The 21,684-nt window shown below is 38.8% G+C and overlaps 1 protein-coding gene across 1 annotated transcript; it reads left to right on the forward strand.

Annotated features, from left to right (window-relative positions):
• Positions 1-12,026: 12,026 nt before the first annotated feature.
• Positions 12,027-21,202, forward strand: LOC139709399 (G-protein coupled receptor GRL101-like). The gene is made up of 9 exons (XM_071621365.1): positions 12,027-12,046; positions 12,582-12,653; positions 15,191-15,262; positions 15,677-15,748; positions 16,297-16,368; positions 17,146-17,217; positions 18,458-18,529; positions 19,216-19,287; positions 20,107-21,202. Exons 1-9 carry the CDS (start codon positions 12,027-12,029, stop codon positions 21,200-21,202), a joined length of 1,620 nt encoding a protein of 539 aa, XP_071477466.1.
• Positions 21,203-21,684: the final 482 nt, after the last annotated feature.

Below are 21,684 nucleotides of genomic sequence, written 5' to 3' on the forward strand. Positions count from 1 at the left end.
TCATGCAGCATGTGAGTTGCTCTATCCATGTGCCAAATATGACGGTGATACATTAAATGATTTTAAAAAAAAGTTAGCCCCCCCCCCCCCCCCCCCGTGCTTGGGAAGGGTCAAAATAGCTTGGGCTTTTTTTTTTGGGGGGGGGGGGGGGCTAAATCCTAACAAATCCTAAAATCTGTCAGATGTTGCCACAGACTATAGGTGATCCTGCATCACAAAACGCACAGAAAGTCGCCAGACATGAAATTTTAGTTAAGAGCATAGTCTAAAATAGCAGACTTTAAGTTTTAAAATGATGTATAACTCAAATCAAATGGACTCTCCTAACATATTTTTATCTGAATATTGAAATGAAAACACACACTCAGGAAAAGTGTGAACTTAGAAAAGAGGCTCTGAAGTGCAGTGTCTATTCAAGCGCTAACTAAATCTTTACCAAGCCGCGCTGGCTGTGCAATGAATGGGAAAAAAACAGGATGTGAACCACAAAAGTAACAATAATGAAGAGATTATCAGATTAAACTGAAATTGAGCGTGCCTTATCAACATATTTTGTTCATAATTGATGCTAACTTTCAAAGCAGTAGCATCATCCTTTAAAAAGTTATCAGAGTTGAAAGTGAAGAGTACGCACAAGGTTCTTAAGAAATGAAAAAGGGACTCTAAAAACACACCTGATAACACTATTCTACCAAAACATGTTCAAGATAAACTGCTAAAAAACACACTTTTCTACCCGTTTTATGATCCCAAATTTTAGCATAATGTAGAAGAAGACTTGCTCTGTCAGAAAATATGAAAAACTCAAGATCGGTTAAGTTGGCCCATTTCACTTATTTTCAGTCCTCACACAAAATCAGTTTGTACGACTTTTTGTTCGTTTTGTGGTGCACGGTCACATAGTGTCATGGGTGTCAATCGTAAGAAAAAAAAGCTCGCACATTTGTATTTGTAGTGGTTTTTTTTTACTATCTTCCATGATCAGTACGCAAGCTTATACAATTTGCAAAATATCACGATTCAATGTTGCAGAATTTAAGTAGCATGACAATGACCCTACCACGAGTACAAGGCATGGGCGTATATACTAGGGGATGGGGGTATGAATCCCTCCCCCCCCCCCCCGAAATACAGGTAACAGAACTGAACAGTATTCTATCTTGTAGGATGTTGTGTAAATACATATTTTTCTCAAGCGCTGAAGAAAGTAATAATCGACATACACTGTAAGGAATGGCCCAGACGTTAACAACGTCAATAGATATAGACCTACATGTAAACGTGCTATGACGCGAGCAACTCGGGACCATCTGCAAAATATGTACGAAAAACAAACAAACAAACAATAACAAAAACTATACCGCCATAATTGAACCCTCTCCATTAATTCCTGAATCATTCCTGAGAAACGATGATGACTCTGCTGACTCAGTCAGGATGCATCTATGGGTATACTAAGGGATGCAGGGGCGTCGAATCTATCTGGGGGGAGGCAAAGGGGCATTTGCCCCGCCCCTATGGGAGTGTTTGGGCAGACAAATCATCTGTCCCCCACGAATTTTCAAGATGAGGACAAATCTCGAACTTTCTTCATGGAAAATTGACCAAATGCCGCCAGAGCTATGACCCAGATCGTTGAATTGCACTCATAAACCTGCAAAAGCTCCGCTATATACTGGATCCCGTACAATATACTTTGTACACTTTTGAGATTGACGTATATTTCCAAATAATTTATCACTGAGTGTGCAGCAGATCTTTCACTTACAAAGCTCCCTCATATGCAGAGGCGTCGGTGGGGGGGGGGGGGGGGGGGGGGGGGTTCCCCAATAAAAGTATCGTGGACAAACATATCATTTTGCTCCTCCTCGTAACTCCCGAGATGTGGAAATGTTCTTACCTTTTTTTTTTTTCAAAATAGAAAACTGTTTTAATATTTCACCAAAAGATGGCGGAATTTCAATTCTTAAAATACAAAATCTCCTTCGAGTAAGAGGGGGATAGGCCTAGGCCTACCCCGTCCCATACCCTCCCCGTACACTTCAGATTGACAGATTTTAAAATGTTTCATCTAAAGTGTGCACCAGGTCTGTTACTTCAATTAAAAGAAAATGCAAAAGTTCAGTGGGTGGGAGGAGATATCTAGATGCTTTCAATTTTTGAAGGGTCCCCCCCCCCTCAAAAAAAAATATATACACTTCTGGGATTGAAATTTTCCCAGATTACCTTATAAATGTGTTTGCGACATATTTTCATCTGAATTCTAAAAATGCAAGGGGGTACCAAACATGTAATTTTGATCCCCAATGATTCCCGAAATGAGGAAACTTTTCTTGCGTTTTTGGATAGAAAACTGTCCAAACATCTTATCCAAAGTGTGCAACACATTGCAGAATTTCAATTCTGAAAATGCGAAAAAAAATATCTCGCGTGGGAGGGGGATACCCCCTCCCCTTTCGGTCCTTTTCTTTTTTTCTTTTTAGATTACAAGATTCCCAAAAGTTTTTTCTTAAGAGTGCACCAGGTCTCTCACTTCAGTTACAAGAGAGAACACGACAGATCCATCGCGGTGGGAGGGGATATCTTCTTTGAATCCATCTTTTCCCCACTTTGTTTCCCATTAAAAACCTTATAGTACATTCTGGGGGTTGACAGCTTTCCAAATTTGCCATCAAAATTTTTTTCATTTGTATCTGTATTCTAAGAACGCAAAAGCCCAGTTCGTATGCAGGGACGTAGATTCTGGACGACGGGGGGGGGGGGGGGGGGGGGGGTGGGGGGTAAACATGTCATTTTGTCGCCAAATAATTCCCGAAATGAGGAAAATTTTCTTGCGTTTGTCTAAATATCTTTTCCAAAGTATGCACCAGAATGCATGCAATGTAAAATCTCTTGTGCTTACGAGGGGATCGTACCTCTCCTAAACCCTCCCGCTCTGTGTCCCTTTCTTGAGCCTTATAATATGTGACCAAAAAAAAAAAACTCATTCAAAAATGTTTCATCCAGTAAAACAAACTGGTGACAGAACATTGAGAAATATATTTTTGGAATGCATGTGCAGCTTATCATAATCCTTTCCATATTAGTTCCGACTTCCAGTTGTTTTGCTGGTTAGGAAACATTGATGTGTACACTATACGTAAAAGATTACAGCCGAAATAATTTATGAAATCATCGTGATGTCCATTATTATTTCACACTGTATCTTTACAAATGAATAATTTCATTCTTTCAGAATGGTCCGTTATAATGAGGAAGAGATAGGCGTAAAAAGGATCACGAATTCAACCATGTCGTCTACCTTTCCAGAACGCATGTATAAAATGCGAATAGATTTTGGGGAGAAAAATACAAAACGCATTTTCAACCCCTGCTGATGCAGACATGGAATACAGCATAAATATTTAATGTAATCATCGCGATCCCGCTGGGCGCACACAGCGTAAAATGACTGTGAATAATGCATGTTACTCTGCTTGCACCCATGTTCAGAAAAAAAGTAACAAACGTTTTTAATACAATAATGATTTTGTTTGTTAAAATTTTATACTATGTTTCACAAACGATATTTCTATTCTTTCAGAATGGTTCAAAACAAGAGGAAGAGATAGGTGTCAGTGTAGAAAGGATTACGAGTTCAACCCTGCCGTGCACTTTTCAAGAACGCATACACAACACACGCGAAGAGATTTTTCGGAAGAAAAACAAAGAACGCGTTTTCAACCCCTTCTTTTTTATTCTTTTGGTATCAACTCACAAATGATTCCTTCTTATTCTTTCTCAATAATAATGATACATTTACTTGTGTAATGTAATAACGCAAAGTGCAGACATGGAATACTAAGTACAGCATAAATAATTAATGTAATCATCGCGATCCCGCTGGGCGCACACAGCGTAAAATGATTTTGAATAATGCATGTTACTCTGCTTGCACCCATGTTCAGAAAAAAAGTAACAAACGTTTTTAATACAATATGACTTTGCTTATTAAAATTTTATACTGTGTTTCACAAATGATATTTTCATTCTTTCAGAATGGTTCAAAACACGAGGAAGAGATAGGTGTAGAAAGGATTACGAATTCAACCCTGCCGTGCACTTTTCAAGAACGCATGCACAACACACGCGAAGAGATTTTTCGGAAGAAAAACAAAGAACACGTTTTCAACCCCTTCTTTTTTATTCTTTTGGCTACGGTATCAACTCACAAATGATTCCTTTTTATTCTTTCTCAATAATAATGATACATTTACTTGTGTAATAACAATACAAAGACTGCTCATAAGTTTGATTCCTTGGTATGCGACTCCACGCTTATGTTTTTCTTTGTTTTTAGTGCGTACGTTGATAACGAGGAACCAGTTATAATTCGGCGGTCCCACGGACCTCGTTATAACGGGGTTTCACTGTATATGTTTCTGGCGACTGGCCTGTCTTGCGAGTGTGACTGCGATATTGATTTCTAAGCTTGAGGAGACAGGTCAAATGATATTTTGCTTCCATTGTAATGACATCTCCTACGACTATTCTGGCCATTAGTAAGGTGTCATTGAGCTCTGTGATCATGTCAATGATATTTTTATCAGCGTCGGATGTTGACACTTCATGGAGGACATCCTCCACCCTCTGCTCCTTTCTCACAGAAGAAACATTTTTGAACATCTCTGCGCTTGGTGAGCCTTTTTTGGTCTTTATTTTGGGTGTGAACTCTCTTTTCTTTGGCTTCTCCACTTTAGATTTATTGAATTGCAAATGGTAAGCTCTGTGCCATTGAGCAGAGTTTAGTTGTAACAAAGCTTTCAACACTTTCTTCGTTCCAAAACAGAGTTAAACTGGAACAGCATTAATGACTCGGAACTGTTCGACATTCGACAGGAAAGACTTGTAGGGATCTGTCTTGTCACCACTTGCCCTTGAACTCTTTAAGGGACACTTCAAGGGTTCATCGGTGTCTTGCTGGCAAATCACGTAACGATCCCACTTTATTACCATGCATGGATTACATTCTGAAAAGCAAAAGTATTGGAATTTAATCCAATTATCGTATAAACCTTTGAATTCCATTCAATCATTTCACTTAAGGTGGATTGGAGTAATATTGTCATGTATTTGGCAGCAAAGACATTTTCTGGTGAAAATTGATCTCTAGGTATGTACATTTATGATGCCTTGGGCTGTTACAGCAGAAAACACATGTACATGATAAAGGTAATCCTCTGGGGGGAAAAAGGACAAAGCGACTATGCCAGTCAGCTAGTTTCGTTCGTCTGATGAAACATTCTGCAAAACAAACCTCCCTCATCCCACAAAACTTCAAACATCTGTAAACACAAATATAGATTATGGCCAACACAACTATGACAAGACATCGTGTATATTTTTCTGTCCTCATTTGGTATGATTATCTGATTCAGTGAAATTCCTGGTAAAAGATAAAGTTCACCCATAATCTCAGAAGGGAAGTTTTCAGTTGCTGAGACACGTTTCGGTGGCACAAGAAGAATAATGCAGTAGCTGAATGTAGTCAAACATCCTCACCAGTGGTTTCTAAGATGTCTATCTTTGGCTGTTTCTAGATGAATAACTTATCTCAGCATGACCTTCCGTAGCACAACAGGAAGTTGTTCGTGGTTTAAGTAATTAGTTAATCGATGACCATTCAATTTCATGCAATTTAGACCTTGCTAGATTTACGATGGGAGTCAAAATAATGATGGGAGTCAAAATAATGTTTTCCAAAAGACTGCAGTACAATGCACCCCCATTATAACAAACGTCGTCGGGACCAGCAGTTTTCTTCCCGTAATATCGAAATTTCGTTACAACCGAACAGTAAAGTATTAATAGAAGGATATATGATAGCTTTGGGACCTGGTTTTTAACTTTAAACGAAAACGTTTATAATGACGAAAATTATTACCACGTTCGTTATTACAAGGGTGCACTGTACCTGAAAACAGTTCAAAATCTTACTGCACAATAATTTCAGTGTAAAATAAGTGTCAGATTATGGGAGAAGCAGGGACAGATGCAGGAATTCCACGAGGGGGAGGGGCGCCTTTACAAAAAAAAAGGGGGGGTACGTGCTCCCCCTCTATGTTTTTTTTTCTATTCATTTATTTTATTTCAACAAAGAAGAGGGGCCGGTGCGCCCCCACCTGGATCCACTATTGAGTATAGGAAAACCGTTTATGTCAGAAACTATTTTCTTTTTAAACTGTATACATATATTTGATTGGTATGTAATATATGTATATCATATTTGATCGGTAATTAATTCCACCAACTCCATGTTTCATACGGTATGATGTTGATCATGGTTTCAAGTTTACGTTAAATATTTTCAATCCATGAAAACATAAATCAATTCACAACAGATCTGAACCTATATGTCACCATATTCCCCTATATATTACGCAAATACGGTATGTATCTATCATAAATTGAGAAATATTGAAATTCAGCATTTTCACCCTAAAAATAAAAAAAAAAAAAATCCAGAGGGCTCCTGCTCTAATATCAATGAGTAGGTCCTAGGGGATCACCTCTCCAAATTTGGTGATTGTATCCGCCCTGTAACGGTAAGCCCAAATTTTGACATTAAGCGACCTGATTATGGGGGCCGGGGACAATATTTCCCCCCCCCCCCCAATATTTTCATTGCCAACTGCCCCCACCCTTCACGAGGAAAAATCAGGCGATTTATTAGGAACACATATATTTTACTATCTCTGAAACCTGCGGGGAATGATTGTGCATACCACCCCCCCCCCCCTTGCTATCTACGCCCCTGCTTGGTGGGGAGGGGTGCTCTGGGAGATGGGAACAATATGTTTGCGAAATATGATATTGCTGTAGAAGTAAAGGAACGACCATAATATACATAAATGACAGGTTTATGAACTGAGCTGCCTTCTCCCCCCCCCCCCACCTCCGTAAATCGATCTATAAGCTTGACTCTTGTATCTTTTTTTTTTCTAGTTCTTGCAGCTTGTCAAAAAAGTTAGTGCTAGTGGCCGTAGATAAAATCTATGCCCTCTCCCTATTCCGCCCTTGGTAAATCAATGCTATGTGTTGATATCACATTTTGTTGAGAAATGCTTATGATAATACTTGTGTCAATTGTCAACGCTTATCTAATGATTCTATTTTAAATTTCCAGAGTGAATGGCTCAAGAGTCCATGTCTTTGATTTGGTTTTAATCCCAATTAGTTGCATAATTTATTTTCAGTTTTTCCACAAAATTTCAAAATGTCAAATGAAGAGGCTTATTTACTGTCGCAATTAATTCCTATAGTTTAATATAATTTCAGATAGTTTCAGATGTTTTAAAGAGCAAGTTGCTGCCTTCCGTCTGTCAAATACGTATTCCAGTACTATTCTTTCCATGTTAACAATTCGTGGAATATGGCAAATAGCTTAAAAATCAGGAAGAATGTCAATTTTCCCAGATATTGCTGTCGTGTGGAAGAGAAACTCAGTATGCAAATCCACGACGCAATGAGGTTGCAAATGTCGCAAAGAAATATGTATATTGACTTGAAGAGTTTCAACAACACGGCTCCTTGTCCCCTTGTCCAAACAACTTGTCATCTTGTTTTCTTGTCCTAAACATGTCGACTTGGAGAGTTCCAACAGTTCATCATCTTGTCTTCTTATCCCCCAAAAGTCAAATTCCGAGTTTCAACAACTCGTTATCTTTTTCAACTCGGCCTCTTATCCCAAACAACTTGTTATCTTGAAATCTTGTCCCAAACAAGTCAACTTGCCGAGTTCCAACAACTCGGCTGCTTGTCTTCTTGACCCAAACAAGTCGACTTGCCGAGTTCCAACAACCCGTCATCTTGTATTTTTGTCCAAAGCAAGTCGACTTGCCGAGTTTCGACAGCTCATCATCTTGTCTATTCGTCCCAAACAAATCGACTCAACAACTCGGCTTCTTGTCTTCTTGATCCAAACAAGTCGACTTGCCGAGTTCCAATAACTCGGCTTCTCGGTATTTAACTTGTCTTCTCGTCTTCTTATCTCGTCATCTGGTTGGCGCTTATAAGCTTCCGTAGATCGCCAAACGAGCGTGAAGGTTCGGAAGCGTCGTTAATCGTTCGCGAATGTCGTTTTTACTTCAAACCGCAAACTGTTCGCGTACTTTCTGAGGCATTCTCACGCACGTTTAGCGCTTGTTTGGATGACCTACTTTTTCTACAAATCAGAATTGTAGCATATATCTGACCAACTATTAACAACTATATAGTAAAAAAGAAATTAAAGACCACCAAAGAGAAAGAAATGTTTGATGTACAAAAAATCGCAGAATCTAAAGTATGCCAAAACTACATCTGAAACTAGAGATTATGTGTTGAAGAAACTGCCCAAAAAAAAAATCAAATGGTTTACTAGTGGAGATAGGTCCCATGAAAAAACTCTAGGCCAGCACACAATAGAGAAATGAGAGAAAAAGAAAGGAAAATTTCATGAAAGAAAAAAAAAACTCAAGACAGCTCCCACCAACCCTTGGGTACATTAAATTCTCCCATGATTATTGAAAAATTTGGGTTGTTCGCATTTCCTTCGTGCGTTCTTCGTGCACGTAACATGCTGTACTTTATAGCAATTTCAAGTCGATAAAACACGCAAATATGCATAAAATTGCACAACTTACAACATTAAAATGCAAAAAGTTTTCACCGTGGGAGGAGGACACCCCTCTCCCTCCCACCCGCCACCGCCCCCGCCCCCTCGCTCCCTCCGCTCGCTCGTGTTCATGATATTCAGTGTAACGCCCTCCCCACCCCCCACCCCCACCCACCTTCGCTCGCTTCCGCTCGCTCGGGCTCGGTTGCGTTCATGATATTCAGTTGAAGAATTAATACAAGAAGTTTATTTAAATGATGCTATTAAAGGTAAATTGTTCAATAATACTACATCAAAATTCATTGCCACCTTAAACAATTGGGACTATTTGAAGTCGATAAAACACGCAAAAACATGCATCAAATTGCACCATGTTCGAAATCAAAATGCAAAAAGTTCTCACCATGGAAGGGGAGATAGCCCCTCCCACGGTGATGATTAATACAAATGTACAAGAAGTTTATTCAAATAATACAATTTTATAGTTAAAGTTGTTCAATAATAATCTACATCAAAATGTACTGCTACCTTAAACAAAAAGTGCCTCAAATTGCACCATGCACAACATCATAATGCAAAAAGTTCTCATCGTGGGAGGGGACCCCTCCCCCCCCCCCCCCCCCCTCGCTCCCTTCGCTCGCTCGGGCTCGGTCGTGTTCATGATATTCAGTGTAATAATTAGTACAAGATGTTTATAAATCATAATATTTTATAGGCAAAAACTTTCAATGATAATCTATATCACAATTAAGTGCTACCTTAATGATGTGGAACTGTTTCAAATCGATAAAACACGCAAAAATTGCATCAAATTGCACCATTTACAGATTGAAAATGCAAAAAGTTCTCACCGTGGGAAGCGGAAGGCCTCCCTACACCCTCCCCCCTCGCTCGCTTCGTTTCCTCGCATCCCCCGGCTACGCTGGTGATAGGCCTTCACAGTTATGTCGCACAGGCGGAGCAAGAGCTGAAATACCCCGATTTAGTCATTCAATTATATTCATTTTCTTTTCTTATTTGTATTTTTTTGACAGAAAAATGCACAATTTCACCAAAAGTGTGCACCATATCGCTGGAATTCGGGTCTGAAAATGCAAAATCTTCCTCTTGTGGGATACCCCCCTCCCACACCCTCCTCCCGCTTGGTCGCTCCTCTTCCTCGCACAGATATTACAAACACAGAAAAGGTCTTCATACTTTTAAGGTCTGATTTTCCGCCGAAAGTCATCTGACAAGCAAAAAAAAAAAAAAAAAAAAAAAAACCACAACAACAACAGCAACAAAAGTATTCATATTTTTGCTGCCACATTCCTCCCACTTTTTATTTCACACAAAAGAGTGGGACATTCAATCCCTGTAAAGTGCGTGTGTATGGGAGGGGGGGCACCAAGCTTCTTTCTCTCTCTCTCTCTTTCTCTCTCCCCTCCCCCCCCCCCCCCTCACTCGTCAGTACAGATTTACGCCGTTGGTACAATGTACAGAATAACGTTAGTAACTGTCTATATTTTAGGTGTTTTCTTTCTTTCTTTCTTTTCTTCTTCACACGTTCTGGGTGCAAGTGTTTTGGTACTGCCGCGACATTATCATGCAACGGCGCGCGCGGGGGAGGCGTACGTAGCGCGCAAGCGGACGAAAAGCCGATCGAAAGCGAACAGTGCGTAAGGGTCAAAACGTGCAATTCCGGGGGCCGTTTTTCAATTAAGTGCATGTTTAATGAACAACTCGGAAGTATATTTGATGATACCAGTACCAGAATGTATAGAAAAGATATATTTGTTGCTGCCACCTTTGTAATGAAGATATAAAGTTTCCTCTTCCCACAATAGGCCAAAAACTAAAAGTCTCCTTTATGTCGCTTTATAACCCCTACAGATATACACGATGAGAACAACTAACCTATCCCGTCTTCCACCTTTAAATCATAACACAAGACCGAGTGGTATTGCAGACTTAGGTTGGTTCCCTCTAAACGAAAAAGAGTGCAAAAGACGCCAACATCCTTTCAGCAAGATGGTACAAGGTGTAAAATCGTTAAGGAGACAGCAAATTGTCTCCTTTGAGAAATTGTCTCCTTAATATCCACATTATAACCCCCATTTGTCTCCCTATTGTGGGCTTCAGGCAAATATATATATATACATATATATATATATATATATATATATATATATATATATAACCTCTTTCTTCTTTATAGTGTGTGTACAGGACTTTTCTAGGTGCAAATTGCATCACGGTGGATGAAAATCAGTCTACATTATTTTTCGAACAAACTAGCTCTCCAAAGCTGTTCTGTAGAGATTCTGGTACCGATAAGTTTGATTCAACGTTAATTCTCAACAGAAAGCTGACTGGGATCGAATCCTTAACTGATGGGTTTCTTGATCGCTCTGGGGAGTATGTTCTTCTCACCAGATTGTAAGTATATGACAACGAAATTGGAGCTACGTTGTGACTTTGGGATGATCTGATTGAATCTGGTTCATTCAGTTCATTTTATCGGTATACTATCTAGGTAATATATAGATTAGAAGATGTATGTCAAATTGTGCCCATTGAATAATTGTTCGTTTATTTGTGTGTTAGTTATTTTGTTGTTTTTTTCCTCGAAAATCACTGCCAGGGTGTCACATGGAGACAACTAATGAAAACTATAAGTCCTCCTATGTTAATCTTCATGTTATTTTCTTTACATAAAAAAATTCATATGAAGATGAGACTTTTTAGATAACAGAGTACTATTAGTATTTTTCTTGAGTCCATAGTTGGTCTTCATACATCCAAACTTGTAATCTGCTTTGATGCACAGGCATTACATGCGAAAATGTGTAAAAAGTTTTTGCGGATTTTAAATTTGATTTTCTTTAGAATATCAGCCTTTACGATTTTTGATCTCCAGGGCAATTGTACTTTTTTTTTTGGAGCCTAGCTGATTTAAGAAGTATGTAGCGTGAACCATTATTATCATCTGATGTACAGTACCCTCCTTTCTTCGTGTGTGCATAATAATTTCTTTATAATTATAAATTGTTTACATGGTCCAACATAACTCTGCTGTTACTTTCGAAGTCCCCCCTCCCCCCCCAAAAAAAAAATAATAATAAAAAACAGAACCAAACAAACCTACATGTAGATTGAGGCTCTGTTTTTCGGTCCAATAAATGAGTTGATCATACATTATAATTATAACTATAATTATAATTATACCAACACATAGATTACAAGGCCTATGATTTCAATTTAAGTATTTCAAATCACTTCATGTTCATATAATGACGAAAAAGACTCCCTTCTCTCCCCCCCCCCCTCTCTCTCTCTCTTTGCACATTCTTATTTCAGAATCATGGCATTCAATACCATTACCGATTTGGAAAATTTCGCGTTCAGCAATATGACGTCACTGAGAACGCTGTAAGTAAAGTTTCATTGAGCAGGACAGGGCAGGTTGTTACGAACATGAACCATTCTGCACACAAAGATTTGAAAGATTCAACTTTGGTATGCCATCGTGTTTTTGTATGCCATATATATATATATATATATATATATATATATATATATATATATGTATATATATATATATATAGTTATATATGTATATATATAAGATTTTGACACTATGCTATACTATCATTTTGACGTATTTAAATGATGTATATATTTTTTTAGCATGATATGTTTTCTACATTTATATATTTTTTGATAAAATGAATAAACAAAATAAATGAAATACAATTCCTTTCTCTTTCTCTCCCTTTCATGACATCATTTTTACAACAGATGTTACTGTCCCATATTAAGATATTTATGTGGACATGTGTTTGTGTTTTTGTGTCCGTGTGTTACGACGTTTGTGCTTGTTGATATACGAAGAATCTGAATCCACAATACATATTATCTTCTGACTTGAGGTAACTCAATTATATTTCACTCATTGAATCTGTAGGGATTTATCTCACAACCAAATCGGCAATATACACCGCAACTCGTTCGCAGGACTCGGGCAGTTAATCAACTTGTGAGTATCAAGGGAAATCACTGGGAAGAGATTCCATGCGACTCTTAATACCTGTGGCAATGCAAGGGTACCAAATTTGGAGTAATGTTTTAAAGGGTTTTGGAATCATCATAATATTAGTCACGTTTTCAACAAAAATAAGGAGACAAATGCTTCTTACTACTTCCTGGTATAGTACTTCTATTTGCTGACATGAAAGCTTTCAAAACTTTCACAGGCAAAGATTGCACTGAAAGTGAAAGGCTGTGAAATACGGATTATGTCATTTTATTGTATGTGGATGGTGCTCCGATGCATGCGGTTCCCAATCTCATTAAGTGAGATGCCTCCTTTTGTATATCCGAGCGTCCAACAGTCATAATTGGGATGAAAGAACCTACCAACAAGCATGGCTCATTTTGATTTCTATCGTCACATAACTGTGGACGCAGTCCAATCAAATGAAATTCAGGGATTTAACCTATTTCTGTGTTCCTGTTTCGAGAACACCGACTGGACTAATGTCTGGGTTTGAATCTGCTTTCTTTGTATTATATCATGTGATACGAACGTTTGTGGACACACATCTCATAATTGCTTCCTTGCTGCTATTTGATTTCACTGTAAAATGCAAACGTAGATAGACAATCTGTCATTTAAACGGAGAAATTTGACTCACTTTATTTATTTATTTATTTATTTATTTATTTATTTATTTATTTATTTATTTATTCATTTATCTATCTATTTATTTGGTGGGCTAGAGCTGTGTTGAATGTCATTCAAAATGGTACACACAAACCAGTACATAATACTAACCCTGCTAACCCGTGTCTCGTAAAAAAAGAAAAAAGAAAAAGAGAAAAGAACCACCTTTGATCTGATCTTCTTTTCAAATCAACTCAAAGATGTGTGTGAGAATGGAATTTATCAAAATCTTTGCATTTCGTCGTTTACATCCCTCTCTTTTTGCAGAGACCTGTCCAATAACAGAATTCATGGTCTCAATGAGGAAACTCTTTTGCATCTTACTTCGCTTCAGTATTTGTGAGTATTGCCTTACCTCATTAGTATAAATGACACAAGTAAATAGCCATTACATGATCATTAAACTTACCTAAAAATACATAATGTAGAATCAAACAAATCGAAAGCTAGACACTTCTTATGACCAATAACCTTATTTACTGTTTGTCGGAAACATGAGAAATGTTTGCAGTTTCAGTGTTCTATTTATGTCTTCTTAAAAAAAAATAATGTATAGTCAACACATGGCAGCCATTATTGTTCTTCTTTTGATAATTAACTCATACACAGAGCTGTATTTCACTCTCAGTAAACTTTTGTAGCGTTAGTAGCACGATCTTTCCTAATTGAGAGTCAATGAATCATTAGCAGCCTGTTAGAAGTGGCTTAAAGTAGAAAATAATATAGATTGCATTCGTTAAGTTGAACCTTCTTGCCTCCTATCAAAACGGGAAAAGACAAACACCAGCTGATGACAATGATGTAAAAAGGTGTTTTTTTGTTTGTTTTATCAAGAAACCAGGCAGAACATGAATAATGTACAAGCTGTCGTCTTGTATGGGATAGAGGCACCCATGTATTACATTCAATTAACGTAATTATTTTCTCCCCTCTCAATCATAGGACATTATCTAACAACAATATCAGCTACGTGCAGGAGAACGCTTTTAAAGGACTTACACAATTACAGGAACTGTGAGTTCTTTGGCACATGACACATCTCAATTTCTTAGATTTGTGTAAGAAGCGTGACGACGTGGCAGTAGGTTACAAAGATCTATATTTCGATAATCAAGCCTGCTTATTAAAGTTTATAATTCTTCTCGTAATTTCTATCATGGATATAATGACAAAGCCCCCTCGAATTGTTACACTTGTACATTTTCGTGGTAGTAACTGAACAATTATGGTATATTCTTTGCTTCAGTATTTTGCTTTTAATTCTTTTAACGTTTTCAAAACAAATGAACTTTTGACGATAAATTTCTTTTCAAGATTCTCTTCTTGAATAGACCAATTCTCGACAAAATATTCAACAACCTGATATAGACCATGATTGCGTTCTTCTTCTTCTTAATGATGATAATAACAATAATAGTGGCTACTTGTACAGCGCACAGGTCCACCTTTCAGTGCTCGTCATGGCGCTTCAAAAATGAAAAGATCGACATGTACATGCATATACATGTTCAAACATGTCAACAAAGAAGAAAATGTATTAAAAATACATCCCTTTTAATAGAGTATAACTGATAGTCGTACTGAGCGCAGTGAAGTTCACGGTCGTGGAAACACATGTAGTGAAGAATGCAGTGTAAACACACACACACACACACACACACACACACACACAAAGTGCATAATAAAGAAGACAAATATCTTGATATCTTATGTCTGTATTTAAGATGAATAAATTGATATCATTGAAGAAAAGAAGCTCTCTACGTACAGCTGTACAGTGAATTTTGTTACTTTGTGGTACGCTTATTGTGATGCTTAAAATTGCTTGTAATCATCTTCTCTTCCTGCAGGCATTTGGGTTTTAACTCCATAAAAGTCATAGAACGGTCTACGTTTCAAGATTTGAGCAATCTAAAATGGCTGTAAGTGTCTCTTCATGCCTTTCTCTATGGTATGGCCTTCCATAAAGTTTGTGTAACTTCGTTTATTTGTACTTTGACTGGATATAATTTCCGCATTCGTGTTTTACGTAGGAAACAGGGGCCTTGGTATTAAGATCCAAGATTCATGTAATTCACCTCAATTCACGCAAACTGACTTTGGAACAACAACAACAACAACAACATTCATTTCTAAAGTGTCGAGGCGATTCAGGCGACTCCGAACTGAGGTCACGGCGCCACTGCACGCCCTCGTGACTCTGTAGAAAGGAATTCTTTACGCTGTAGTAACGATGAATTATTGCTAAATGGCAGTGTTGTATTTGAATGAGAATAAATAGGGCTTATACAGCACAATACAATCATTAGAATGAACTTTTTTTTTTTTTTTGCTAGTGACCTGGATTCCAATCAGCTCACAACTTTGACATCCGGGACATTCGAAGAACTGACGAGTCTGACTGCTCTGTAAGTGCCACGAAGTATTACGTTTATCAGCCAGTCAGCATTGCCCATCTGAAAAAGGGGCCCAGCTTTGCCCTCACATTCTTGTGCAGTAGATTGATCAACTGTCTTACAATTTTCTTTTGAAGATTAATTAATGTCGCTGTTATAGAGCAAACCGCTCAAGGGACTGGAGGAATTCAAATACAATTAATGTTGAAATATTTGATGACCCGAATACTCGTAGATGTTGGTAAAATCTAGAGATCATATCATTACAGCTAAGGCCACATAAGTGGTCTTAGCTCTGTTATGATCTCTAGATGATTATGATTATCATGTAGCGTCTCTTCAGCACAATTTCGTTGTGAATAATAGAAATGCAGACAGTATAAGAAAAGTTATGTTTCCATTGCAATCAAAGCATTGTAGATGATGACTGTTCATCCCAACAAAATGAGAGTCAATTTCAAACAAAAAGGCAATGTGCACTATGTAGACTTGTAAAACGTGGTATTCTTTGCTTCAGATTAAATTGAATAAGGTCTGTTTATGTTTCTCTTCGCTGATAGGATCCTACGGAAGAATAGAATTAGTCATATTGAGGTTGGAGCCATGAGAGGTCTAGGCAAAGTCAAGGGAATGTAAGTAATCGTAGAAATTATATTCAATCTTAGTTGTCTATTCTATGCATCTTCCTGCATGCAACATTGTACAAGTTACAGTGTACAATGGTGTATGAAGCAGTTTAATCGGATATAATGACAAGATTTGAAAAGAGTAACGTATACTGAATAAGTACAGCTTCTAAATAAAGTAGAACAAGGTGTTTTGTCAACGACGTTAGATATAGGCTACCTGTTGGGGTTCGAACACCCGCCCAGTGAATGGGAAAATGTCAAACTCAACGATTTATTAATTTGACGAGTACTGTGTTCACTGAGTAAAAAATGAAGGTTCTGTGTTTTTCTGTTTGTTTGTATTTATATATAATTATATCATACTCCATCATGAATGTAATGTATACTTGAGATTGATTTCAATTGATTTTATGTCATGTAAATGTTATTATAATCTTTACATATAACTTAACTTTTGATTTAGGTGTCACTTTACATTGTCATGGATGGATGTTGCAAATACAACACTGTATAATTTGTGTGTAAACTTATTGAATGAAATGAAATGAAATCATTTTGTCACTCATGCTGTTATGATTTGCTTAATAGCGTGTCTGGTGTATCACGTTTATAGCATTCTTTATGTGAAATAATACACATTGGGCTTATTCCTTTAGAAACATTGACACTGACGCTTTGTCAAATAAGTAGAAAGAAATGCATTTCTCTGGAAGTGTGTTGGTATTTGTAGGCTTAGTCTGACTTATCTAATCTATGTATCATGTTATTTATTTGTTTCAGATCCCTTACCAACAACTCCATCCAGGAACTACGGAAGGGGATGCTAGATGGCTTGTCGTCTGTATCCTGGATGTGAGATCGTCATGTTTCTCATTTCTTTGGTTTAAAGTTTGTCTGTCCCTTTTCCAACATGCCCAAACCTGAAGATTAGATTCCTTTAATAAGCTGGTATATAGGTGTTGGTAATTCAGACCATTCCTCAGAATAATAAAACCGGAACTTCTGTACGACGGGGGGAGGTTGTATAGATTTCCAATAAATTTATTCGGACCCCGAAAACAAAATCCAGCCGTTATTTTCGGGACAAAAGGGGAGCGATGAACCTATATATTTTCTCAGAGTGTAAAAAGTAATCTAAAAGTACTTCGAAGAACTATGCATATAGCTACGAACAGGTGTTGGGAGAGTATTAGCCATGAAATCTATCTCAAACCCATATTATCTAAAAACCAACTCAGCATGAAGTGTAGGTAGGAAGAGAAATCAAGGTATTGCTGAATGCAACGCGATGTCAGTTATTGTCCTCAAAAAGTGACTTTGTCAACCATGTCAACTGATTAGTTTAGAGCGTCATGAAACACACACACACACACACACACACACACACACACACACACACACGAATGGGTGTCCGACATTGTTTGATGTTTATGTCCATATTGAAGGAATACAAACAACGTGGATTTTTTTTTTCAGCCTAAATACCTAAAGCAGGGCTCGACACTAACGGTGGCCCGGTGGCCCGGGGCCACCAAAATTCAAAGTCGGGCCACCAAATTTCAAAAAAGGGCGAATTTGGTGGCCCGCCTCGGGCCACCAAAATTTTTTGAAAAGTACGTCAATTAATTCGTAACTTTTTGCGCCGGAAATTAGCAGTTATATTTGTTTAAAGGATGGATGAAAAGGACTGAATGAGTGCCTGAGAGTGAGTGTTGCGAGTTTGTTGAGGTTTATTTATGAGTAGATGTATGTCCGACTTCCAATTCTTACTATGACTGGATAAAACTTAGATATTTGACTCATTAAAAAAAAAAGGACTTTTAATGTTTTTTATTGTTTTTTTTCGGGGCCACCAAATTTTCTCTCGGGCCACCAAAAATTTGAAATTGAGGATTTCGGTGGCCCCATCGGGCCACCAAACAAAAAAGTTAGTGTCGAGCCCTGCCTAAAGATATACCATAACAATGCCGATACGGTTCATGTAAAAAAACCTAATAAAAGATGAGTTCCTAACTTCTCTGGACAATGTATGAAGAATATTGTCCTGATTGTAATTCATAATGCGTTATCCTTTGTTTGTTTATGCCTTCAGGTCACTGAGACGCAACCCCTTGTCGTATATCGAACCTGGAACCTTTGACAATACACCAGAAATTACGTACCTGTAAGTGAGTTTGTGAAACCGTTGGTCTGTGTTGCTCGTTTCTGCATGCGTGTCGATCGGGGCGGTCTTCATCCGAAGAGGGTTGAAATGGCGGGCGTTTGTACACTTTTAGTCTAGAACGGCTCTTACGATCGTTGGGCGGAGAGGGGAAAACAGGCACAAGTGTGAATTCACTGATGTGGTAACAATGATATTCTGATAGTGTTTGCCAGGACAGCCTTTGCAGTCTTAGCACTACTCTACCAGTGGGCATTTTTTGTGTGTCATTATACCCAACTATCATTGTCAGATACCCATTCATACACCAAGTTCATGGGCGGGGGTGGGCGTGAACGTTTTCGTGACGTAATCCACGGGATTAGACATCAGAACCGGCCGTTATCGTTTTGTTTGTGATGGTGCTCACTGAACTAAGGAGAATGTTTTAAGTTGAATTTCAATAATGTTATGGATACCCTCCATACAGCCACACCACGGAGACGGATGGTATGAGATGAGTCGGGCTAAGTTCCAGCTGTCTATACGCAACTCCTTTTTTTTTTCATATCATGCACAAACATTTTCTTCTATGTCTAGACGTCATGTCATTTCTCTGACATAGTTTATAATCAAAATTTCCATTTGTGTATGTACAAGCATTGTAATGGGTGTTTTTTTTTACTCTCTTTCTCCCTCGCCTCCTGAAGGGGACTCTTACAGACTGAACTTGATAACCTACATCCCGACATGTTTCGCGGCTTAACCAAACTTGAAAGATTGTAAGTAATCTCAGTTGTAAATCACATTGCCGTTATGCTTGTGAGTGTTACTAGTAGTTGATCAGAAATCGTAAGTACACGAGGAAGAGGGGGGTAGTACCTATTTCCGAAGAATGTACGCTATCCACTTGTATCTGCTCTGAATCACTGTCTGTGTGTGGGTTGCCAAATTACCAACATTCACGTACAGTTATGTGGGCAACAGCATGTGGTGTAAGTCGTCAAAAGTACTCGTATGTGGATGTAAGAGGTTATAGGTGACCAGAGAATAGAGAATGATGGTATATATAGTCGATGGCTGCAAACTTAGCTCTAAGCAAAACTAATAATAATAGATAGTAGCAGAGAGCTCTGAAAGGAAGAGTGAAAAGGTGAGAAGCGAAAGAGCTATGATGTAGTTACGTGATAATTAGGTGAGAAGAAAAGGGAACAATACATGACTGTAGTCTTGTTACAAATTGGTTCCGATCATAATTGATGTTGTGAATGAGATGGATGGGTGGGGAATATTCTATTACAGGTTCTGAAGGAATAACTGAAAAGGAGAGTAAATTAAGATCCCTCAACATATCAGGTGGTCATCCTGCGTAACCATCCTTCCTCAGGAGTTCACTCTGTTACTGGCTAGCGTATGCTTGTTCTGTTCTTAACTACTGGTAGTACTTTTAAAGCAGAAAATTTTCCTACTTTACTCTCCTCTTACCTATCTTTTTAGTCTTCCTTTGCATATTGAGGTATCAGCGATTTATTTCACAAACATGGCGTTACGCACTGTCAATCGTAAACACACGTATATTGTCCATCCTTATTTCACTGTAGGTCGACCGATGACAACCGGCTTTGCTGTCTCTTCATGTCCTACAACATTACCTGCACTGAAGGAACGGTTACATCGCTTGACTCCTGCCATAGGCTGATGCCCAACCAGGTCCTGCGGATATTCATGTGGATTCTGGGGTTCAGCGCCCTCATTGGCAATTCTATGGTCCTGGTGATCAGATGGCGTGGAAGGCACGAGAGGAGGAATCGGGAGCAGTCGTTCTTCATCACCAATCTTGCCGTAGCGGACTGGCTCATGGGCGTCTTTATGATACTAATCGCGTCAGCCGACATTTACTTCGGACCCTACTATTATCTTCGCGCACCGCAGTGGCGCTCGTCTCCTCTGTGCGCATTCGCTGGATTCCTTGCCGTCTGGTCCAGCGAGAGTTCCGTCTTCTTTCTCGCCGTCATCACTCTCGATCGTTTCGTCTGTGTCCTCTTTCCGTTCAGTCGCTTCAAGTTTCACTCCTCATCCGCCAGGATTTCGGCTGCGATCACGTGGCTGTCTACTGCCATCCTGAGCATGACGCCCTTGATTGTTGGCATATTCGTGCCGAACTTCTACGGTCTGTCCGACGTCTGCATTGGTTTGCCGCTGAGTACCGAGTCGACTGCAGAGAGGACCTATGTTTGGTCCCACGCAACCGGGTCTGGGTCTTTCGTGACATCGGGCATGGGAAGCGTGCAACCTGCCTGGATCTACTCTATTGCGTTGTTTCTGGGAGTAAACCTCATCCTTTTCCTCTTCATCTTGGTGTGTTACGTCATCATATTCATCAAGGTCAAAAGGTCTGCGAAGGCCATAGAGGGCGCTCGTCACACACATGAATCCTCCCGAGACCAAGAGGCCAAAATGGCTGCCAAGATGGCCGTCATCATCGGGACGGACTTTTGCTGCTGGATGCCGGTAATCATCATGGGGATCCTAAGCCAGACCGGACTAGTCGAGTTACCTGTCGCCCTCTACGCCTGGTGCGCAGTCTTCATTCTGCCCATAAACGCATCGCTGAATCCGTACCTTTATACTATTGTCACCTACATAGGGAAACAAACAACGTCGAATTCGGATCAAACAATAAGTACCAAAATGTGATAGAGACCATCCTACTTTACCCCCCGACACATACAAGTATCCCTCACAATTATCATAAAACAAGGCTCTCCCAGAGTAATGCTTCCCCTCCTTTAATCCCCTTGGTTCTAAAATTCTCGCGAGAAAAGTACTCTATGATGGCGCATCCTGGGATTTAATTTCCAATTCATTTGAAGTATGAAACTTCAAGTACAATATGAGACGATCTTGACTGATAGTATATTGCCTTTGTGGGTATATTGAGTGTACATTAAAGTAATGCATTATACAATTATGATAAACTTAACCTTACCTTGGATCACCGGATCACCAAAGAATTATTGTCTGGAATTAACTGACTTTGTTTTCAAATCGATATTTGAAAACATGTTGGCTTGGATGGTAACATAATCATCAATTTGAGCAAAATCTCCAGAAAACGTTTCATTTTGCAAACGAGTTAAGTAAACACGGTACCATGGTGGAAACACGGTAAACACGGA

Source organism: Diadema antillarum, unplaced genomic scaffold (assembly GCF_040938485.1).
Source record: "Diadema antillarum isolate AM-2024a unplaced genomic scaffold, OU_Dant_1.0 seq00001431_RagTag, whole genome shotgun sequence".
Lineage (NCBI taxonomy): Eukaryota > Metazoa > Echinodermata > Echinoidea > Diadematoida > Diadematidae > Diadema > Diadema antillarum.